At 32.4% G+C, this 24,999-nt stretch overlaps 1 protein-coding gene across 1 annotated transcript in view; it reads right to left on the reverse strand.

Annotated features, from left to right (window-relative positions):
- LOC126751956 (uncharacterized) overlaps window positions 1-24,999 on the reverse strand; it is a 157,274-nt gene that overhangs the window by 1,250 nt on the left and 131,025 nt on the right. Inside the window, exons 9-11 of the mRNA XM_050462435.1 lie at window positions 6,658-6,876; window positions 5,942-6,174; window positions 1,419-1,557 (exon numbers count right to left, since the gene is read on the reverse strand). Coding sequence (XP_050318392.1) covers window positions 1,419-1,557; window positions 5,942-6,174; window positions 6,658-6,876 — 591 coding nt within the window. The remainder of the gene's footprint in view (window positions 1-1,418; window positions 1,558-5,941; window positions 6,175-6,657; window positions 6,877-24,999) is intronic.

Genomic DNA, 24,999 nt, shown 5'->3' on the forward strand with positions numbered 1-24,999 from the left:
TTCTACTCAAGAAAAAATTACGGAGTATACAAAGATTCATCTGGAGTCCTCTTATTAACTTTTTCTTGAGTTGAAGTGAGAATAATAGAAATGAATTGTGACTTGCACTCAGACTTCAGGCCTATTATGTCTCCCTTCTACCACACGTTTTTACAAGACCCAAGCACTCTTATGAATTCCAGGAAGCTACCGAGCGTTATTGAGGAGATATGATTTAATTTCGGATATATGGATTCAAGGAAAGCCTCACTTCACACTCCCTCGATAACCAAACAACGAAATTTCAGCTGTCTATGTGCGATCTTCTTGAGCTTTCTCAGGGAAATCAGCCTCGCAACCTTATCAATTTAATATGAATTATGGCTTATAACACAGTGTCTAATTAATAGTAGTGGTTTTAGGGCTTATGAACTTGGAGAGAGATTGAAAAGCATTATTCGACTACTATCGAACCCAACCCCAGGAATTTTTATTTTAATTGACAATAGTTGAAATTAAAAAAAAAAAAAAAACTTATAAAATGCATTATCTGAAATGAAACGTTTATGAGCTACAGAAAGAGTTGCCAAATCAGTTTTCGGATGTCAGCGGATATTTTTAAATATTAAAAAATATAAAATATGAAATTGTCAATAAAAATTATTATAAACTTTATCATCTCAAGACCTCATCGTCAAAAAATTTAATTTGAATGATTAGTAGTTTTCGAAATTTTTAAAACAGAATATTTTATAAGATAAATTATCGTAAATAAACTTTTTGGGCTTTCAGGAAGGGTTGCCAATTAGTTTCTGACCGTCAGCGGTCATTTTTTTAAGGATTATGAGACATAAGATGACAAGATAATTTCAATAAAATAATAACTAAAAACTTTATGTTTTGTGACATTGGAAATAGTAAAATATTATTTTATACTGTTTGATGGCAACTCTAAAACTACAAATGTCTAAACCCAAATGCCGAAGTTCTATATATGATTTTCATATATTTATTTGTAGTTATGCACCCACATATTCATTACATATGCTTACCCAACACCTTATTAACGCACTTTGCGGCTTCCCCAGCTGCAACGTGCTGCCATTATTGCCACTTTTGCCTTTCGCATGCCCTACCCTTTCCATTTAATTATTTGCCGTACTTTACTCCACACTTTACTTTCAATATTTCCACCCTTTTTCGAAATGTGTCAGCACTAACATTTCGAAATGCCCCCCATCACTTGTTTTGACCACTTATTACTCCACCAAAGTAACCGACCAAGCAACCCAATTGTGGTGCCTGCGGTTCAACGATTTTCCTGCTGTTTACACTATACTTTTGCCTTTTACTTTATGTTGTATTTTATTACATTTGTAGTTGTTGTACTGTTTATGTGTTAAAAGTTTTATATGATTGTTTGTATTAGCTGTACATACCTGTATAGTCGGGCGTCATATTACATTGTAAATCATTTACGGCCGCGTATCCGTTAACGCCGCTGGTGTACATATTCACATTGAAAGGTTCATGATAGAGACTATTCTTGCCAATCGAGTCATTATCATCGACGCTGGCCTATGTAGAAGAAGAAAGAAAATAACGAAGTTGATATTAGGAAGGTTAGTATTGCAAATTGTTTTATAAATTAATGGAGCAATACTTTTCAGGAACTTAACACTAAATTGGGGTGTAGAGATCTACTCGTACTATATAAAATACGAAAAAACTAACTTAAAATATTTAGACAAAATTAGAAAATATCTTATATCAGAAACTTTGAAGCCTGCTCAAAAATATTGCGCTAGTTAAGGAATGTATTCCTTATAATAGTAACAAACCTCGAAACAACCTTTTTTCTCAGTAAACAGAATGCAGAAACAACCTTGAGTTGGAACAATTGAAATGCACTATCACTACAACAAACCATCCTAAACAAACAAGTATCAAAACAACATTTAGTTTGAATACGACAACAACCTTATCTTAAAACAAAGCAAATGTATCTAGGCAAACAATATATGTATATGTAAGCAAATCTAAACAAATAATACAATCTGTATTTAGACAAACTATCAACTAGTAATAAGTAAACATACTAGTTAGTATAAATAGAAGTAAGAAACAGAAAGTTAGTCTTAAGAGAATACTAAATAAATAGTACACATTTCGGTGCTGCTCAAAATATATTCTTTCAAAACGCTTTGTCGATTTTTAAGAGTCGTTTTGAATAATACTAACAATCTTATGCTATCACGATGGTCCGGGGCTCGTATCCAAGTGCTTTCCGTTTTTGGTTCGATCTTGTCACACAACCTAAACTAACCTGCCCTCACTTTTAACTCTCTTTGAGTATAATTCAAGTAATTAGCTTAGCATTCCAACAGCCATTCCAACAGAATGCAGTCAATCAATGCGCCAGCAGCTAATCTCTCCAACAATTTCTATCCATCATAAAAATTCTCAAACGCTATTCTAACATTACACAATTTTTTGTTGTCACTTTTCACTTCTACAATATTGTCATTAGCTAACTTTGGACGCTGAAGCTAATGCAGTGCTTAATCCTGCGAACTTAACTTAAGTAGTGCAACGTGGAGCATAGCGAAAGAAAAAAAAATTACCACTATAAAGCCACTAAAATGCATTAAAGTAAAGTATACTCTCTACAGCGAGGGTAGAAAGCGCTGGTCATATACAAGCCACCACGTGTGTTCACAACTAAGAGCGCTGCTTATCGTAATAACTAGCGCAACAAGAGTGGTAATAAAGAAAATAGAACATGGAAATAAAATGGGGCAGGAAACCGTATGAAGTACAGCGTAGAAGTAGTAGATACAATAATAGAAGAAATTCTATGGAATTAAATGGAACAAAGTAAAATTAATTGTATGTAAATGCGAAAAGTTTGAAAGTTTTGATGTAATTAAAAAAATTAAAAAAAAAAAATTAATAAAAAGTAAGTAAAAACATTATCTTCGGTTGCGAAGAAGCTACAATAACCTTCACAGGTGAATTTTTTTAGCATGAAAGGGTATAAAAAGATTTTTCTTCTCTTGATTTTTATCTATATTTCTTTGATTTAAATGTTATACTCAGAGATTGCACCACTGTCTAAGGCAATAATCAGAACCGAATTTGGTAAACATATCACATCAAATAAAAAAGTACTTTATACAAGCACATGATGCAGATCGTTAAGTTTGTATTTGTTTAAGCGATCCAATCTGAACAATTTCTTCAAAAAATGTACCGTTGCTTTAATTAAAAATTCGAGCGAAATTTGGTGTTGATATCATGTCAAATAAAAATGTTTCACATTCCAGAACCTGACTCCGATCGTTTAGTTTATGACAGCTATAAGCTATAGTAAAACGATATCGGCGATTTCGACAAATGAGCGCCTTCTTGAGAAGAAAAGGACGTGTGCAAAATTGCAGAATTATATCTGAAAAAACTGAGGGTCTAGTTTGTATGTGTACGATAGACGGACTTGGCTAAATAATCACGTTGGTCTTTTATATACAATATATAATTTATGTGGTCTAAGATATTTAAGTTCCAATAAAAATAAAAAACTGTATAGTTAAAAGCTAAATAATAAAATGAAAAAGTTTTGAATAGAAAAAGTAAAATAATGACATTAAGTATTTTTGGTTTTAAAAAGGGTGAAAACGAAATTTAACTAAACTAAATTAACTCAATTTATTTCAAATTTACAAAATTTGGTGTATCTTAATTAAAAATTTATAATTTACTTTATCTTATATAATTTATTTTAGTATAAATTAGTTGACTTTTACCCAATAACAACTTTTAAAAAAAAACTCGGTCACTTTACTTTAATTTCACTTAATTCCACTCAATTATACTCAATTGTATGGAAATTAATTTAATTAAGTGAATAATTAATTCTTAATTTAATTTAAGATTCTTCAATTATTAATATGACTTAATTCCATTTAATTAAATTAATTTGTCACTTTACTTTAATTTCTTTCACTCAATTATAATAAATTAATTTGTTACTTTTTTTAAATATTAATTTGGTTTAAATTAATTTTTAATTTAATTAAGTCAACTTAATTTAATTGTTTTTTATTTTTTTTTTTACTAAAGCACAATTTACCTTAATTCAGTTTAGTATAGTTTAATTCATGATATTTAATTTAATTATTTGGATTCACCTCAATTATCTACATATGACTTAATTTCATTTAATTCAACTAAATTTAATTAATTTTTTTAAACTGTTCCAATTTAATTAAATCTAAATTAACTCAATTTCTTTTAAATTTTCAAAATTTGATTGAATTAAAAATTTAAAATTAAATTTATCTTATATGGTTTAATATAGTTAAAATCAGTTAAATTTTACTTTGTAAATTTTATTTCAATTAAATTCTATCAGTTGATTTTAATTTCGTTTAATACAATTCAACTAATTAAATAAGTCAATTTAATTTATTTTCTTCTGTTAATTTTTTATTTATTGAATTGGATTTAATCGCATTAATTAAATTAATTATGTTAAAGCAAATTAAATAAATAAAGTGTTATTTCTCCTAATTTAGTTTAATTCATAATATTTAATTTATTTATTTAGTTTCAATTAATTTACATGCAACTAAATTTTATTTAATTAAACTGAACTTAACTAATTTCTTCAAACTCTTTTAATTTAATTTAATCCAAGACATTTCAATTAATTGTAATTAAATATTTTAATGCACTCAAAATTTATTTAAATTATATTAATTAGAAAAATGAATTAAGCTGAATGCAGTTCAATTTATTTAAATCTAAGTCATTTCAATTAATTGTAATTAAATTTTTTAATGCGCTTAAATTATATTAATTGAAAAACTTTAATTTAGCTTAGTTTAATCAATTTAATTTGCATAAACTTATTCAAATTAATTTAATTAACTTCTTGCAATTTATTTTGGTTGTTTTAACTTTGATTAAATCTACGCCTCTTCAATTAAGTCCAATTATATTATGAAATGCAATTCGATTTAATTTAAATTAACATAATTACAATAGTTTTGATTTAACTGAATTCAGTTTAATTTGTATTTTTCCAGAAATTAAAATCATTTAACTTAGTGAAAATCAATTCCATATCATTTAATTTAGTTTAAATAATTTTAATTTTATTAATTAAATTAATTACTTTAGTGAATTTACTTCAATTAAGTAATTTTTTTAATTGTTTAAATCTTAGCTATTTATTTATAACAAATAATGTTTTAAATTTTTTCTTTAATTTTTTTTCGCAATTCAAAATTTAAAAAATTTAATTGGCCGAATTCAGTTTAAATTAAATAAATTTAATGTTTGTTTCATTAATCCTAATTAATCCGATTTATTTGTTAACTTTTTAAATTTTTTTCAATGTCAAAGTAATGCAACTAAATTTATTTAAAATTAGTTTAATTTAAAAAAATTTATTTGGCCAAATTCAGTTTAAACAATTTCAATTTAATTGTAATTAATTCCGGCATTTTGACACGATTTTTTATGTCAATTGAACTTATTGAGCACTAAATTAACACAGTATTTTAATTTAATTTAGTAATGCTTACTTTAATAATAATTTATTTATTTTAAATTAGGTAAGGTATTATTATGCTAAATTTTCGAATCTTATTTATTCTGAATTAGTCTAATTTAATTATTTTAATTTAATTTTTATTAATTTTAATAACTCAGTTAAATTAAATCAAATGGAATGACCGCATTCCTATAAAGCAAACACTATAGAACCAACGCCAGCGAAGTCAACAGAGCTGCAATAAAACTATTGAGTCACATATGTATGTATATGAATATATCCATATGTCGATTAATACTATATGTACGTATAAATAGCTAAGTACGTACGCATGTATATAAAATACCCGCATGTTAATAGTGTCTATATAAATGTGCCTGCGTGAGCACTGTGCATAGCACTTACCTTAATGCCACCGCCATTGGGTCGATGTTTATCCACATTGCCGCCCAGCGTATTCGGATTGAAGCTATATTGGAATGCGTCCAGGACATTGCTGCCGCGTGCACGCTTCGTACGCGTTACAATGCAGAATATGGCGCCAACGAGGAAAATAATTATCACCGTTAGAATAACAATAACAATACCAATTGAGAATTTCTCCGATGGTTCCTGATCGATGGGACGCGGGGCAATTACTGTGGCAAATAAATGAAAGGATACACAATGTAGATATACGTATGTATATAAATGTATAAATATATATGTAAGTGTAGTAAATGAAAGCAGCAGTTAGGTGCTGGCAGGAAATATGCAGACATTATACAGAATATATAATGTGGCGAGCTTATATGAAAATATATATTTATGTATATTCATATGTGTGTTTGCATGTAGTCGTTTGCAATTTGCGCCACCCTTTCATGTCATTAAATTAAAGATAAATATTTAAAGGGAAAATAATGTTTTCAATTATTTGCCAAGCGCGCACTTAATTGTTATATGAAAATGCTTTTTAACTCTGCCAACTAACTGCACCTTTTTTATTTATTTTATCTTTTATTTTTTTCCCCCTCTTATTTGTACTTTACTTTATCATTAACTACTGTAACTGCCTGCTGCTAATTTTTACACTTTTCTCACCCACGACTCGTTGTTTTTATAATTTCAGTGTCACTTACATTGCGGTCCATTGTTGTAGCCGAGGCCAGCGCCTGCCGCTGCACCCATGCTGCCATCATTCATGCCGCTGCCGCCGCCGCCATTCATGGTGCCCATCTTGCCCAGGCCGTTCTTCTGGCCATGATGATAGTCATTACTTTGTAATGGATATTCGCGTGTGTCCTGTGGCAGCGTGGCACGTTGCTCGGACTCATCTGTGAAATTTCCCACGGCCGGTACTGCAAGTGAAGAAATGTATGGAAAGCGTTAAAATGGTTAAATTGCTGTGGTGTAAGTGCGAAAAAGCGCGTGTAATGATTACTCAGATAACAATAATGTGCCTGTAATCATTATTTAAGTACTAATTAATTATTTTTTGGGTTTATTTAAATTATTTTTAATATAATTTAATTTTTTATGATTCTATCAGAATTTTATTACGGATATAATAAATTTATTGCCACAAGTTACTTCAAGTTCTCACCCCCCCGAACACCTGGCGAATAATTTTTAATATTTTTGCATCCAGTTTACCGTTAAGCGTGCTACCCAGCCTCAGCAAACTTCTCGCAAACAACATCCGCTTTGCACCTGGTCAGAAAGTCACTCTCTCACTCTTCGTTCTTTCCTCTCAAATAAACAAACATCAATAACTTACTTTTCTTTTATGAAATTAAATATTATAGCGTTACAGCGTGACATCTCAGCACACCCCACCTTTGGGCCTCAAATACACGATAGACCAACAAATGATAATATACACTTCCCGCCCGGCAGCTGTCACTTTAAGATACTTTCTTTGACAGTTGCGTCTCTTTTAATTTTCGACTGCGCTCCGTTTGTTCAACCATTTGCCATATTTCAGCATTTAGTTCCGCAGCGAATCACATTCGTTTCACTTTCATTTTCATTTTTTAATTTCCCCCATTTTTTAGCGCATACATTTTCATCATTTTTGAAGGCGACGATATTATTATGTCTTCGAGCGTTATGTTGTGCGTATTTCCTGGAAAGAACAGTGCAGCCTGCGAGGGCTGAATTCAATTTTCTGCACTTCGAGGACCTGACAGCAGACTTCAAGGTATATTTGTTTGTATATATGTATGTATATGTGCGTTATAACGGTAGTTGAAGCGTTGCGAAAGATGCCCATACGTCAACTGTCGCTTTGTCACGCATCTTGAATTAATTTCATACTTATAGGTATATGTATGTATATAAAAATAAATACATACATATGTATGCATATAAGCTTATATACTCGCCAACAACATATGCACATTGCTATCGTGCATAGATATGTATGTACAGACATATATTGATATTTGTTCCTGTTCACGCTCACCACTGGGTGGCATAATTTCCTGTTTATAATGAAACATTTCGCGCACACTTGATGTGGTTAATAAAAGGATATTGTGGTCAACCCTTAAGTTTGTTGTATTTCCACGAAACCCGCGATGGAAATTAAATTTTAAATTGTACCTGCATATGAGTTTACATCGACAGCGCTGCGAAGCGATCAAATGTCACGAAGATTCCAGGAATTTACTACACATTTGTTAAAGCTGAAGCGATAATTTATCCAGAAATAATATTATATTTATACCACTTTTTAGCTGAAATCTCAGTACAGTGGTTAGTCAAATGAAAAGCTACGAAAGCTGTAAACTCTACTATGGAAAAGGATAAATCAGGCCAGGGAGGAATCAAAAGTCGTCGAGTGTCATATAGCATTGACAGACGGCAGCGTTAAACCAGATTAATTGCATTTTTCGGGATTAATTCAGGAGTTACCACAGCTAACTCCGTTGCTGAATCCAAAAATAACTCTCAAAATTTTAGGGAGTTTGTGAGATTTTCGTTGGCAACATTGTTAAAAATGGCCAATTTTCATCTATTGTGAATGAAATACAAGCAACCCTGACAGCTGTTTATCAAATTCTCAATATAATATCAATAAAACTTCTATGTTATGATACAGTTTTAAAAATAATGTGTTTATATGTTTTTGTAATAAAAAATGGTTTGGTAAAAATTGGTCGACTAACAACCGTAATGTTTATCTTCTATCAATTTTCATTGAAAATATTATAAAAAGGACAATGAGCTGTTTATGAGAGTTTCAAACTCGCATAGCTGCCGTCTGTCACCTACAAATTTGGATCTGATTAAATGCGCAGTTAATCCGGATTAACGCTGGCGTCTGTCAAGGCTATTAAACAACTTCAGCAAGATAAATTATTGATACCGTGATTGATTTACTTCATGCTGACTGGTTTGGGTGTCTGATCACAGCGCATTTCCAGGAATCTTTAGGAGATCCGCTGGTTTCTTGCGGTTCGCTGCTAGAGACTTAGAGTCTCAGTTGAGCTTAGTAAGCGCATGCGAGATACTAGCAACTGTGCGGACGCAAAGTTAAAAGTTGAGCGATCTAGTGAGCTCTTCTCTCCCAGCACAGTTCGACTTTCAATAGTTGTTAACGTACTAACTGTTGTATTAGCTGCTTGAAAGAAATTGCGATAAAATCGCCGCAACACTCTCTTTTCAAATGTTCTTCGCCTTTGTCAGTTAAAAAAATTTGTAAATGAGAACATTGTATTAGACATTCAGTTTCCATTCGGATCTAAGCGAACGGATTTTTCAGTCGGTTTTAAATAACCGGAACGGACCCAGATTTTTATCCGGCCAAGAACTGTTAACCCGGTATGCCTCGAAATTACTTCGGGAAAATTTTTTACCGCTACAACAACAAGTATTCTTTGTGATAGATTGAAGCCGCTTTATCGAGTTAATGTCCGACTACAGAAATTCATCTGGCTTCTCAAAGTATTGTATAGATATATAGTAGTTTAAGTGGGATCTCTGCATCATCCTGGAGGATCAGCCATTTAAACTAAGCGTGGTTAGTTTAGAAGAATTCTTGAGTATAGGCATGTATACATGTGACTTTATTAACATTATAACTTGAGTTTTGAAAGCTTTACAGTACTTATTGTTGGCTTTCTCAGTTGTAGTGCAAATTCTAACCAGATGCAAACCATAGAGTTCATAACAAGACTGAAGGGTTTTATTTGATTCACCAAAACTAAAGCTATAAGGGTATAAGTCTACTGGTCTCCTGTTTTCCGATATAATTATAGACCTATATAGCTTTTAGCATAATTTAGGTAATTCTTTCACAGCTTTTCATAGGTATTACTAGAAATCAAAGCCTGTTCCTGGCTTTTAGACTTCTCTATCACAGCTTTTCATGGGTTTTACTAGAAATCAAAGTCTTGCTCTGTAGGGATTAATACTCGTTAATTGCTAATTAAGTATCAAAAGCTTTTTCTAAACTTCTATTGAAACACTGGTAAGTACATTTTATGCTCTCTTGAAAAAACTTCTGCAGCAACAAGGACTGCATCATCCATCATCTAATATAAAATGAGGTTTTCTGACCTTGCTTCAATTAAGTTATGAGGAACTCTTAGAACTGGTGTTGAACAAAAGGCTAAATGAAGTGCTTTTAGAGCAGAAAAGTCCCGAAATTTCTCTAAAATAACTTAGGAATAAAAAATCGAGTGTGTTGTTTTCTAATACAGTAGATAAAGCTTTTCGAAAGAAATATTTTATTTTAAAATTTTATAAAGCTTTTTCAGAGCTTTTAAATAGCTTTTAGCGGTAAGCAAATGTAATTTTTTTATTTTAAATCTTTAAAAAGCTTTTTTAGAGCTTTTAGTGGTAAGCAAATGTAATCTCTTGTACCTAAATACTACATACATATAAAAATAAAATATTGCCACTTGAAGATATTTTCAGAGTAACAAAAGCTCTATCTTTCTTTAAACCAAGTTAGCGTTAAGAAAATCTAGTCTTTAATAATCAAATACAGTATGTAATACTTTTTTGAGCTACTCAAAGGTTTTAAGTGGCTGTTGGGGGTAAGCAATTTTAGTGTCTAGTACTCAAATACAATATCTAAATAATTGTAGAGAGTTTTCAGAGCTTTTAAGTGTCTGTGTGAGCATTAATGAATTAACTATAAAATTTAAGCTCTTCTTAAAGAAGCTAATAACTTTGCGCAGAATTAATACATTTGTCGAAGCCCTGAGATATGAATATCAATGCGTCTGTGCAAGCACTAACCTTCACAGTGAAAACTAATGTCTCTTTCAAAACACTAAACGCATTAGTAGACAAATAGACTCAAAAGTAAATGGAAAGTTTGTTTGTGTACCAAAGCATAGCTTTGTTTAGGCTCGCAACAAAGGCGGTACAGGGTGAAGCCTTCAATTGCGTTTTCATGAAGGGCGCCCCGCACTACAGCGTAAATGGCGTAATTATGATTTTTGATGTCGACGGGAAGATATGATTTCCTACGTTTAACGCAGGCGCGCACACCAAACTGCACACAATCGCTTTCGTGTCACAGCTTTTATGTGGCATTCAGTTGTGTATGTGCGTAAGTTGCTGTGTATTTTCGTGTGCCTCATTTCCGGCCGCAAACGCCTGTTAAAAGGACTTCATTCAATACGCACGCACACAGCTAAATTTAGCACTCAAAAGCTTTTGTCTTTTACTATAGCATTAAATCTTTGTTTGCAACGCAGTAGATTAATGTGCGTGTGTGCCTCTATTTGTGTGTGTGTGTGTGTGCTTTGGGTACTTCATTGTGTATGCGACACTATCTTGGCACTTTTGTCTCGTCGTCACAAATGCAGCCAGCAGTTGCTTGCCTGTCATTTTTACAACTTCTACTCCTTTTGTTTGCACTATTAAATAGGCATGTCATAAACTAAGTTTTGTTTATATGTACATATGTGTGTGCGTTTCGAGCAATTCTTTGCCGCTATTAAACGTTTAAAATAATTAAAATGTTTCGTGCCACATTTAACGCATTCAATGCGCGAACAAATGGGTATGAATGAATGCTGTATCATGCGCAGGCGACTGGGCAAGAAGCAGTGCAGCAAGGGGAACTTTTTTATACCCTCAACAATAAGTTTGTAACACATTGAAGAAATGTTTGGAGGTCCTATATCTTTATACACAAGTATATATTTCTTGTGTGCATGTGTTTGTCACTGAACTCCTCCTAAATGGCTGCATCGATTTCGATAAAATTTTTTGTGTGCGTTTAAGAGCATTTGAGAATGGTTTAGATTCACAATTTGGCCCGCTGGAAAATATTTTTAATTAATTTTACATTTGTAAGTAGTTGTTAATTTTGGTTTGTTTTACATTGTGTCCGGTAGATCCATCAGATAAGACCTTATACATACTTATATAAACTCAACGTAACGAGCTAAGTCGATTTAGCCGTTTCCAACAGTCAGTCAGTATATATATGAACAATTCCCGTAGCTTTTGAGATATTGATCTGAAATTTTGCATACGTGTTTTTATCTTCAAGAGGGCTTCTCATTTGTGATAACCGCAGATATCAGTCCACTATAGCATATAACTGCCATATGAACTGATCCACCAACATTAAGTGCTTGTATTGAAAACTTCTTAAGTTGACGAGATATTTTCACGAAATTCAGTATAGGTTATTTTCCAAGACAAAGTTACCATTTTTGAAGATATTGTGCTGATCGGTCTACTATAGCATATAGTTGCCATACAAACTGACCACTGAAAATCTCCTTATTGTATGAAAAAGTTTTTCATTTTACAAGATATCGTCACGAAATTTAGCATACATTATTAGCTAAAACAACACTACAGTCTCCAAAAATATTGTTCAAATCGGATCTCTATAACATATTGCTGCCATACAAACTGATCCAACAAAATCTATTTAAAGATCGATTTATACCCTTTTATGCCATAAGAAAAGCACCTGTGTAGGGTATTAGAGCTTTGGTGCTGCCAAAGTTAACGTTTCTTTTTACACAGCTTTAGTTGTTCTGGCATATCCTTGCTTTCATGGTGCTGCCAAACCACAACAAAGGCGCTGTGATTTGCTGTCCGCTCTTATCCTTGCAGCATACGCATTTGCTGTTTTTTGCGTTGTGGTTGCACTCGTTTTATTTGCTGCTTTTTGTTTACAGCGTTTTTGCTTTTCTTTGTCACAGTGCGTGCGACTATTTTACGTACATTATTTTTTTATCAGAAGTTTTTAATTTTTTTTTTTTTTTTTGAAGGTTTCTTTATTTCATTCTTTGTGCTTCTGCGCTCATAGCTACTAATTTGCTTTGCTCTTTGCCTTTTGTATTCGCAAATGCTGCGGTTTTGCCCCCTACCAGCATGTGACAGCATAGTTAAGTGTCCTGTGTTCGCAGTCAACTGTGCGTACCGCCTTTAAATCCTTTATTTCATGCGTGGCGGTAGATTTAGTGGTAAACGTATTGATCGATTCCTGTATTTTTTATTTTCATGATTTTTTTTTGGGTTTTTGAATTCACATATCCTTTATTTTCCCATTGAAGCCAACGAAAAAAACTTTAAACGTCTCACTGCCTTAACAATTGAAGCACTCAAGCCCTTAAATGTTTGCTGCAAGCAGTTTAATATCACACATGTCACAATAGTCTGCTACCTTTATGCCACAGCACTGTCACTTTTCCACCTTTGCAAGCAACCACTTGAACACTTCATTTACCTTAGCGCTTTATTTATTTTGTGATTTTCGTATTTCGCTGTGATTTTGTTACGATTTTTTCCACTCCATTTTTTTTGTTTATCTCTTTTATTTACCTTTTATTAATTCTATTTTATTTATTGTTTTCTTTTCACGACTCGGAAATTCTCAAGTGTTTATTTTTTGGCAATTGCGTCGTAGCGCTCATTATTATAGTTAAAAGCAAACGCTCCTCCTCACCACAATAGCATATAACCCATAAAGAATAGAGTTCAACATAAGAATTCTCTCTATACCCAGCTACTGCATACACATCTTTTTGCCATCCTTTTGTTATTATGCAGCACAATGCGTTCGAGCAATGGTTAGCTGTAACCCGCAGCGGCAAAGACCAGCAGCTGCTCTTTCCTCTATTATGTTTAGTTACTGCATATAGTATGCGTATAACTTCTAGCAATTTGCTGGTATCCTTGCTGGCTGCTGTTGTTGTGCATGACGATTTGTTGAGCGGTAATTGCCTCAAGTGTTGTCTCAAATTGTCCCAAATGGTTTTGTCAATTTCATTTTGACAATTTCATTCATAGGCAGCAACATGAAAGGCTGGTTTCCTGGGCCTCAAGGGAGACTGGCTGTGTTTTTTTAGTATTATTTAATTGTTTACATTGGTATATTTTCACTGCTACTGTTATTAGAATTACGATGCGATTTTAATAAGAACAGTGATGTTTCACAGAGAAGATATCTATCCTTCAAAAAATGCCGGTCAAGCTAGCTTCAGAACAGGTAAGGATATGCCTCTCATGGTTTTTTGTTCTCAGAAAGCAAAGAGGTTTCTAAAATACGTTAGAATGGTTATTGTGAAAACCTAAAAGCTTCTCGTTATCCAGACATTCTTTAATCAGGTTTAAAAAATCATAAGAAAACAACCATTTTAAGTGTTTTTAGAGAATTAATTAGCTGCGTCACTAAAATTGATCTGTAACCCATGTTAACCAAGAACCATATAAAACAACCTACTAATATTAGACATGGTATAAACTGCTTCACGAGCTTCTGTTTCTAGTATTGGCAGTTTAATTAACATACTATTTCCGATGTAACATGTGATTTTTTGCACAAATATGAGTTCGTAAGGTTAGGTCAAGTTCTTACTACAAGTATAAATCAGAATAATGCAGAACTACGCTGAATATGCAAGTTTTTTCCATCTTTCTGGTATTTCACTCATTATGTCTTCCTTTAAAACTGCATTCTCAAATATTTTGAACTACGTTTCTACTTTCTGATCACACGGGCAAAAAGTCTTCTCTGCTAATCGATAAAGTATTGAAAACTTCGTGAGTATTATAAACTTTATTATATAAAGAAAAGCGCAAAACTATATTATCTTATTATTTTCGCATTTTAATAAACACCTTATATAATTTTATATACCCTAGGAATAGAACCTGTTGTTCGGGAATACTACTATTTTCAGAGCAATATACTTTTATGTATATACCCTTGGTATAGAACTTGTTGCCCTGGAATACTGTTACTTCCGCCTGGATTGAACTGACAAGTAAAAGAAAAAATACTATATTGCAGTGGAAGTTGTAAGCGATAGTAAAGATAATTCCTCAACACGTTAGGATCTATAGATCCGTGCTGAAACAGTTTCCAATAATACTATGTATACTTTTACTCGGATACCTATACCTACTCGCCACTTATTCCAAACACAAAGTTTACCCCTTTTTAGGGAAAGAAATTCAGTTTTATGAAACAGTCGGATCTAAACTAACGAAGGAGATGTACGTAACAACATTGTAGGTGTTAAGGTTTTCTAGAAATAATCGATTCGGTGTAGGACCTATCTGAAACAATGGTGTGGTGTTGGGCCAATTTGTTCAAGGAATATAAGCCAATTTATTTAAATATGAATTGCTTCAAATAAATAGTTATGTATCCCATCGTATAAGGATTGGTTTCAAGTAAAAGTCACTATGGTTAGCTGTAACCTCAAATATAATGCTAAAATGTTTTGGGGAATCAAAGTACCTGAAAATTCAAGTTAATCGTCAATTGAAGGAAATCCAAATGCCTGTAAAATTACTAACTTATGAAACAAGATATTCAAATTATAGATCGGGGAAACTAATAAGATTTTACAGCAGCGTTTACAGATTATTTGAGAGATTTTGAGGAAAGTATTGCAGGATAAAGTGATAACCAGATAAAATTTTTCGATTTATATTTGAAAACACGGTGACTGAGGAGACTTAAAAGGCAATTATCATATAATCTGTATGACTTTGAGTTTGCGATATACGTTTGCTTGTTTAGGAACTCTGCATAACATTATAATGTTGGAGAGGCTGAATTTTGACTCCATTGGTTGAAAAACTTAACCTCCAAAGAAACAGAACAATACTAAATGATTTAATTGCCGTAAGTTTTTGAAATTTTATTCCATAATCTAGTATATAAATCCGGTCTGAGGACAGAAATTTATTTTTCCAATATGTGAATAGAAGCCTACCGACTTTAAGAGCGCATAAAATGCGTATTAGGCATAAAAAGAGAACGGCACACACACATAGATTGTTCTACACTATCTCTAGTACTAACTCCTGCAGAACAAAAGTCCCTCATTGCACCATATCCCGTAATGGGTATACCGAAAATATCTACATCTACATCGTGATAATGCACACAGCAACCACAAAGAGGCAGGCTGAGTCACAGAAGCGTATCTTCTATCAACACTTCAATAGCTCATTCAGCAGCGGCAAGCTTGCACTAAAGCCAGCGCTTCAATGCAGGCAACAACAACACCAACAGTAGATGCTAGATTTGCAAATACAAAATAAATTGTTGAAGAAGGAGAGAGCGAGAGAAAAAAGCACATAATCTGAGAATTCCAGATCAAAAGGAAATGTGTGCACGCATTTTCACACAAACACACGCAAACGATGTCGTTCTACATACTTAAGTTTATTTTTGCGCCACTCCAGCTGCCACAATCTTTTCATAGATGTGGTACTTTTGCTTTTTACCTTTTCACTTTTCTTCGACTAATTTGTTGTACATAAAGGATTAGTAGGTGGATAAAAGTGCGCATAAAAGGCAGGAAGTAGTGAGCATAAAGACAGGCGTCGATGTTCTCAGGCAGATATTGCTGGCAGGACAATGCCAGCAGTTGCAGCAGAGGACGCTTGTACGAGTCTGTGGTTTTTGCTTGTTTAGGCTGCCTTTGGACTAGCTCAAATGACTCAGCATGTGGTTGGATAACTTTTAAATACTAAACTACTAAATGCTGCGACAAAGTGGTAGACCCTTGCTAATGCTTACGGGATGAAAGGCGTTAAGTGCTTGAGGAAGTTTCGGTAGGAGTTGTTGTCTTTCATGTGGTACGGGGGAAAAGCTTAAAGCCTTTTTCGTTGGCAACTAGCATTTGAGAGGTTTTCTATGAATTTCTTGCAACAGGTAACTATTAGAAGATATTTATTTAATTCTTTTATGTACTTTAGAAGTATTTGTCAGTATTAAAAGTTTTGTAAGATGGGTTCTGGTAAGTTTTGGACTTCGACCGGCAGAAATTGATAACTAAACTGATTGAAAGCTCGGAAATAGAAGGATATTTTTAAAATCAACTTGTAAAAAATATTTTTAGGATAGGAAAATAGTATATGAATCTTAACGTCATGTATGTATGTTCTTTTGACTAAAGACTGTAAAGGAAATAAACTAAATTAAGAAAATTAATTCGGATTTTTTTTTTGATTTGTTTGTTTAAAAAATTGCTATAATTTCACAATTGCCTTAATAATAAATATTATTTACCATATAAGCATTAGAAATGCAAAAGTAAAATTATGTAATTAAATTTTTTTTTCGGAAAGAAAATGAAAAAAAAAATGTATTTAAAATTTTTTACTTTTTTTGGTTTGAAAAATTTGCCAAAATTTAAGAAAAAAGATTGCAATTATAAAATTTTTTGCAAATAAAGAATATTAAAAATTTTTAAATTAAATTAATTTATTTTAATTTTTTTTTTTAAGTATAAATTTTTAAATATTGTTTTTTTTTGTAATCATTTTACTCCGAAATTATAAATTAGAAACTGGAAAGTTTAATGCACAGTTTTTCAGAAATTATAACTGAATCAAAATACATATTTCCACAAAAAAAAAAATTGTTTAAAATAATGCCTTTTGTTTATACGAAACAACTCGATTCGAATTTTGAATTTAAATTTTTGTTGAAATGACCCACACATAATTCTTTCTGAACAAAACTTGAAACAAATTTAAAATTTAAATTCTCCATGATTTTTTAAACACTTCTTTTTGTAAAATTTGAGAGTATTTATAAAACAAATGTTCTTTTAACATTCAAAAAACTGGAAAAAAATTTCGAAATTGAAATATTTTTTGAAGTTCGTTTTCAAACAATTTTATTTTCTGCAAACTTTCGCAACAAAAATCCGAGATCTTAAAAAATGTTCAAAAAAGTTTTTGAAATCTAAATATGTATTTATTGAAGTTTATTTTGAAATTTTTTGAAATAATTAAAGCTTCTCAACAAAGAATAAAAATCTTAAAGTTTTGTCTTATTTGTTCTAGTATTTCAAATATGATTTCCATCAAAAGTTTTAAAAACAAATTTTCAAAGTAGAAATTTTAAATAAAAAATTTAAATTTTTTTCTCACGTTATGTAACAATTTTTAATTTAATATATTATTCTCTTAATTTTTTTAGTATATCGCTATTAGCTTCATCAAGAAGTTTAAACAATATTTTTGGAAAATCTAAACTTTTACGGAATTATGTTTTCATTATTTTTTTAATCTAAAATTAATTTTTTTCTCTGTAGAATATCAACATTAGCTTCAACAAAAATTTGTTTAATCTTTTGTGACAAATTTAACTAATTTTTTAAATTTAATTTTTTTTAATTTTTTTAATTTTTTTTTTTTAATTTTTTTTTTTTTTTTTTTTTTTTTAATTTTTTTTAATTTTTTTTTTTTTTTTTTTTTTTAATTTTTTTAAATTTTTTTTTAAATTTTTTTAATTTTTTTTTTTTTTTTTTACTATTTTAATTTTGTATTTGTGTAATTGAAAATTTAATTTTTTTTTGTCAAGTATTTTATGTCCATCTTAACACCATCAACTCAATAAGGCACGGATTTTGTTCCCCAATCAAGCCTTACTGCAAAAGTTTTATATATTTAACTTTATATATTAAAATTAATATTCTCTGCCTTTAAGCTACAAACGCAGCTGCTTTAAATATTTGCCTAACGCTGCACTTTATTATTCCAAATAAGCCAAGTGTGGAATTAGCATTTTTGTTGCTTTCACGCAACTAGTTGTTTTTGTTGCAAGTAATGTTGTTGTAACTGTCGTTACCTTGATGTGCCCTTCAACTTTCTTGTTTAACTGCATTTGCCTATTTGCATATGGCGTCGTGCATAGTTGTAAAATGCATATAAATATTTATATATATATATATACAAACATAGATATAGATACAACTACACAGCACCTAAAGTAAGTGCTTGCTTTTAGCTTAGCTGTACCTTAACGCAAACTGTAACTTAGCTGACTTGCTTACATACACATGCATACATTTGCATTTATATTTGCATACCACTAGGCGCCATCGCAGTTTGCATTGTTTTTGCATTTAGCTAGTTATGTGCAGATGTAATTAAGTAGTTGGAGGGCAGACTTGTTTTTGTTGGACGCAGAGTGCAAAGTCACAGTCGGTAACTGACTTTTTATTAACAAACACAGCAAAACTCATACAAACAAATACAGCCACCAATCAGCACACATTTGTTGACTGCTTGCATGTCGTTTGTGTAAATGCAAGCTAGTATGTGTGTATATATTTCTTCGTTGCTGCATATGCGTTAACATGCGAAATTTTCAAGTATTTACATTTTTTCAAGTTTTCAATTGTAAATGCGCATTAAATTAAGATGTGCATGTATGCAAATGCGTAGCCCTGCATTACCGTTAGGTAAGAAAATTTTATACGCACGCACAGGTATGCATGAATTAGCATTTAATCATGCACTTAGTGGTGCAGTCGTAGACGATACATATTACATACATATGTATATGTGATTGTAAATAAAAAGCTGCATTTGTTAGAAAAACTACTAAATTTTTAATGTCAAGCCGTAAATTTTTGAATTTACAGCATATTTGTGACGAGTTTGTGAATTTGTGAAATTCTAATTTATTTTTGTGAGAAACTTATATGTTTTTGATATCATAACTTGCTAGCTTGAACTTGCTTAACTCTTTCAATATTAAATTTAAAAAAATATATGTATATATATAACATAATAATATAATAAATATATATACATGTACATATTTGTTCCTTTACCAACCCCTTCTGTAATCTTTTTTTATTTTAGAAGTATGTATGTTGCTTTTTATGTGCAGAAAAAATTTCCATTGACTCTGAACTTCATTTTGATTGGTCTCTTTGTCAGGCAGCTATATGGTATAGTGATCTGATGTGAACAATTTAGCCAAAAACTTTACGTTGCCTTAAAAATTTATAATAAAAATTCAAGCCTAAATTTCATGAAGACTTCTCGCCAAATTAAAAATTGTTTCATACAAGGTTTGGAATTTTTCATTCATGTGTTTGACAACTATTTGCTGATCTATATGCTGTAGGAGTGCTATAACGGCGGTTTTAACAAATAAGCAGCTTCTTGGAGAAACAGCCTTTAAAACCTCAGACAAGAACTGAAGAGCTAGGCTGAAATATACTTGGGCTTCACTTTCTTATCAAATCAATAAAGTAGATGAATGGTATTTGGAGGAGACTTGCTTGGGAGCACAATGAACATATTCATTGTTTAAGTGTGACCAATCCGCGGTCAAACAGTCTTCAGATCTTTCCTTACGATCTACGATCGAAATATAACATATGGGTTTTTTTAACATCGACACTTTATTAGAAAATCCTTTATTGACCAGCAAAATTATTCTTAAATTTTTACGCGATAAATTAAATACTGACTTGACGGCCCATTACTTCAAAATTTTTACCTTCAGCAGAGCTGGTAAGAGTAATCAATAACTAATGTTCGACTTATGGCAATAAGTAATGCTCAACAGCATTTTATTTTAACGAAAATAATCAGGTCTTGTAAGTGGTAATATCGTTATCAGCTGATGAGTCAGAAATCAATTTGTTCAACATAAATATGTATAGTATAAAGAAAACAATATAGGACAACTTCACTCAATGTTATTCTACACGTTTGGGGACGAAGGCTACCATTAGACTATGAAAAGTTATATGTATGAGATATTTTGGGCAGGAACACACTGAAAGTCTCCACTGTTTCAATGACATTCCCAACAAACTAGATCACTACATCGCAGAACCTTCTTCTGACGGTTCCATATCGGCTCACACACCTGCAAGGGGGTGGGTGGGGTGAAGCCTCTGTAGAAGGGGTGCAGTGATCTGTTTCTTAATATGGAGAGTAGGCTGGAGGTGAAGTAACCTTCTATTGGCAGTCATTGGCTCACACACCTGCAAGGGGTGGGTGGGGTGAAGCCCTGTAGAAGGGCTGCAGTGATCTGTTTCAAGCTACCCGTCAACTTTAGTTTATAGGCTAGCCAGCACCACTGCACTGGATTGGATTATCTAATGTCCTCGTGAGTTCCAGCACAGAACCTAAGAACACAACCTGCGAGGGATTGGTAGATGAGGCAAAACCGTTGAAGAAGGGATGCAGTGAATTACTTTACAGATGAATCAAAATTAAAATGTACGTTACAGAGTAACGTCGATCAATCTGAGATGACTGCCACCAAAGTAGCAATAGGTATAATACTCCGCAATCAGTTCCATCCGCTTGAAAGGGAGTCGATTGTCTGTTCTCCTTTTTGATTCCAGCGCTGAACCTAAGAACCTGCAGTCAATTCGACAAGCGCTAGTCAGCCACCAGAACTAGACCTTCTGACCCGATGTCAACCGTTATTGGTGCTTCGGATTACGTGCATGTTGATCTCGCTAATAGGTTCACACGCACTGCGACTAAATATTTGTCGAACGCTTTTAGCCAAAGCTGTAAGGCGGAAGGCGAGACGGAATAAACTTGTCATTTTCTCCTCTGTTGTGGATTATGCTTTATTTTGCGAACCTAGAGAAGTGGTTGGGATTGATATTAACTGCCATAACAAACTTGTGGTAAGCGCAAAACGTTTAGTTCATGATATGTGGTGATAGATAGATAATTATATGACGATTGCACCGCGACCTAGGGTCTATTGTGCCCTCTCCTAACTTACATCGACTCAACTAGTCCCAGCAAATTGACGAGTTTTAATATACTGCTAGGTGCTATTGAGACGATGTGATCTCTATTTGGAAACATGAATCCAAGGGCCTTTCTCCTGCGTCTACAGACTGCTGTGTAGTCTATTAGCAGGTGTTCTGGAGTTTCAGACTCCAAGTCGCAAAACCGACAATTTGCACAAGAAGCTAGGCCCATGTTAAATAAGTGCTTATGAGGTGATGCACTTTAAGCAGTTTTTTAGATAGCACATAGGACAAATATCTGACTAAGTGAGGTCCATCGATTTTGTATCAACCCTACGACCTAACTTAAACTTATAAATAGACTTTAACTTTTAGTATATTTTATTTTTGTATGGTTTGGTTGGGACAATAAAAATATTTTCTTAAGTTCGCCAAGGTTTATATAAGTAATCGCACTGCAATCGCGTTATTATTTATTATATGCTAATATTTGATTTATTTTATATATTATTTTGAAAAATAAATATTTGGAAAAATATTTTTTACCCGAAAAACTACCAGTTTCACCATAAAAATTGTATTTCAAGTAATTTTACACAGTTCATCCTACCTGCCTGTAATATAGAAGTGCGCCCACTCGCTTTCACAATATTTACGCCCAAATAAATATGCATACATTTCTCGACAATTTATTATTGACTTTCTACTACGTGATTTTGCCTACAATAGCCGCAGTATATTATACCGGCTACACTTTCGAGTTATTTCCTCTAACTTTCTTGTTACTGACTTTCCTGCATTTCCGCAGAACAACCGGACATGCAGTAATATCCTACAAAGTATTTGCACGAGTAAATCTATAAGTGGTAAATACAGCTGCACACACACACACACAGAAAGCGTCACTACCACCTACGAGCTTTAAATATACTTGTAGTAGCACGTGTGATGACGACATTCATTGTTGTCGGCCAAAACGTTGGAAAAATATATGCGCAATTTTATTTCAACGACAAATGAATATGAATTCGATTGTGATTGCTGGCCGACAATGGACACTGGAACACACATACATGTATACCCGAAGTTGAACTCGAAACTTTGGCTTTTAACTGCAAATGCATGCCTGTGTATATGTGTGAGTGTGTGTGCAAGCGTGCGATAGCGCATACAAACGCAATCGCATTAACACTGACAAATATACATACATTGCATGCAAATATAGTGCTTACGTGCAACAACACACACATACACAAATATATCTATATGTATGTGAGTTGTGTGCATGTGTGATTTGTGAACGTGCGCTCGTACTTATGCCATCACTTGAAAGTGAAATGAAGCTGAAAATGATTTTCCATTCGAAATGCATTTGAAAGCGCACTCTACTTGCCATGCACTCAGCCACACACGAGCACGCAGCAGTCGCACACAAACACACATCTGCACAAACACAAATACAAAGGGGCAGCAACCATATTTACTGCCAGCATACACCTATGGCGATCATGTACATATGCCAAAAAAATCCAAATACGTGCTAACGTTTTTTTTTGCTGTTGTTGTTGTTGCGCACTTTTACCTCAATCTTTGGGTGGGCGGAAATTTCATAGGAAAAATGTTGCCAGCAGAAATGCCCCTTCATATGCTTTTACTCACACTAATAATCCAACTAATGTATGATGTTGCATGCATGTACATATATATGTATGTGTATATATACTTTCCACAAGCATATGTATGTATGTGTTTGTGTGTCAGTACACTCGTGCGTGCGCCATTTGGCTTTTGTAGTCTCCATCAGGCGTCGACTTATTGAGTTTTACTCTTTGTTGCTGCATAAGTTGCATGTAGCAAGCAAAAATCGTATGTTGCATGCATGCCAAATTTCGACCAAAGCAGATTTCAATTGCAGTAACACAAAGGCGCTTAACGGTGAGTGTACATACTACCAAGCGTCCGAGAGTGAGTGTTGCATAGCAGCATTTGTATTGATGGGGATGTGCGCGTGTAAATGTTTGTGTGTGTGCGTGTAAATGTTTGTGTGTTTGGTTCTCGCAAAAAGCATTCGTTATTTGCATGCACAACGCTTACGGGAAATTGTGGTATACTTTATTGTAGGCGATTGCAAAAATTTATTAGTCACCTTTGGGTGTGTGGACGCAACAAGCTGCACTAGGATTTGTAGGTAATTTTTCTAACGGCTTATAAAGTTTTTGGCTAGCTGGAATTTTTCAGTTGTGGCTTCGTGGCTTACCGTTTGCAATATAAATTGGGGTTTTAAGTAAATCTTATGCATTTTGTGTTTCTGACGAAGTGTTGTGAAAAGAGAAGTTGGAGATAACTAGCACTGTTTTAGATAGATATGTTATGCTATGTCAAGTAATTTTATGTTATGTCAAGTTTTGTTATGTTATGACATGATTTGTTTTTTTTTTGTGAATTATTAAGCTGTATTATGTTAAGTTGTGTTACGTTAAGTTATGTTATGAGGATACTATAACCGCTATGTTGTCTAATATTGCTATTTAATTAACTTGTTGTTGTTTATGCTTATATATTATTCATGTTATGTTATGTTATGTTACGTAAGGTTATGTTTTGATATGTTGTGGTTTATAAAATTTCGATTTATTTAACTTTGTGGTTTTTTTACATATTAGTCAATGCTATGTTACGTTACGTTATTCTAAGTAATGTTACAGCAGATAAAGTTGTGTTGCCTTATGTTCAACTTCTTTTTTATGTTCAAATTGTGTTGCTTATAACTTACTGAAGTACGTTATGGTATGTGCGGTCATGTTATATTAAGTTACGTTACTTTATGTTGTGATATTTAAAATTATTACTTTTAACTTTATGTAGTTTATGCTTATTTATTGTGGTATATGCTGTTATGTTATGTTATTTTATGTTAAGTCATGTTTTGTTGCCTAAAGTTTCTAATAATTTCTAATAATATAACTTTATATTCTTTACACGTTTATATGATTGTCATATTATGTTTTATAACGTTATGTCACAATATGCTATGTTGTTTAGAATTTCCATTTAAAAAAGCTTGGCAGCTTATTCTTTATACATATAACACACATATGTGTATGTACATATATAATGGTATTTTGTTATGTTTCGTTAAGTGATGATATGTTATGCTAACTAAAATTTCTAAAAATTTAGCTATGTGTTTTGTTCATTGTTACGTTATGTTACGTTACGTTAAGTTATGTTAAAATTTCAATTAATTTAACTTTGTGTCGTTTTTATCATATTTATCATTGTTTCATTACATTACGTTACGTTAAGTCATGTTAAGTTAAGCAAAGTTATGTTATCTTAAGCTCTGTTATTTAATTTTTTTTTTATTTAAAACTTGTTGCTTACAACTTGTTTATACTATCTATGGTAAATTCTGTTAGTGTTAAGTTAAAAATGTTAAGCTATGTCAGATAATGTTATGTTATGCTACGTCGCCTGAACTTTCAATAATTTCTCACTATTATA

This window comes from Bactrocera neohumeralis, chromosome 3 (assembly GCF_024586455.1).
Source record: "Bactrocera neohumeralis isolate Rockhampton chromosome 3, APGP_CSIRO_Bneo_wtdbg2-racon-allhic-juicebox.fasta_v2, whole genome shotgun sequence".
NCBI classification, from domain to species: domain Eukaryota; kingdom Metazoa; phylum Arthropoda; class Insecta; order Diptera; family Tephritidae; genus Bactrocera; species Bactrocera neohumeralis.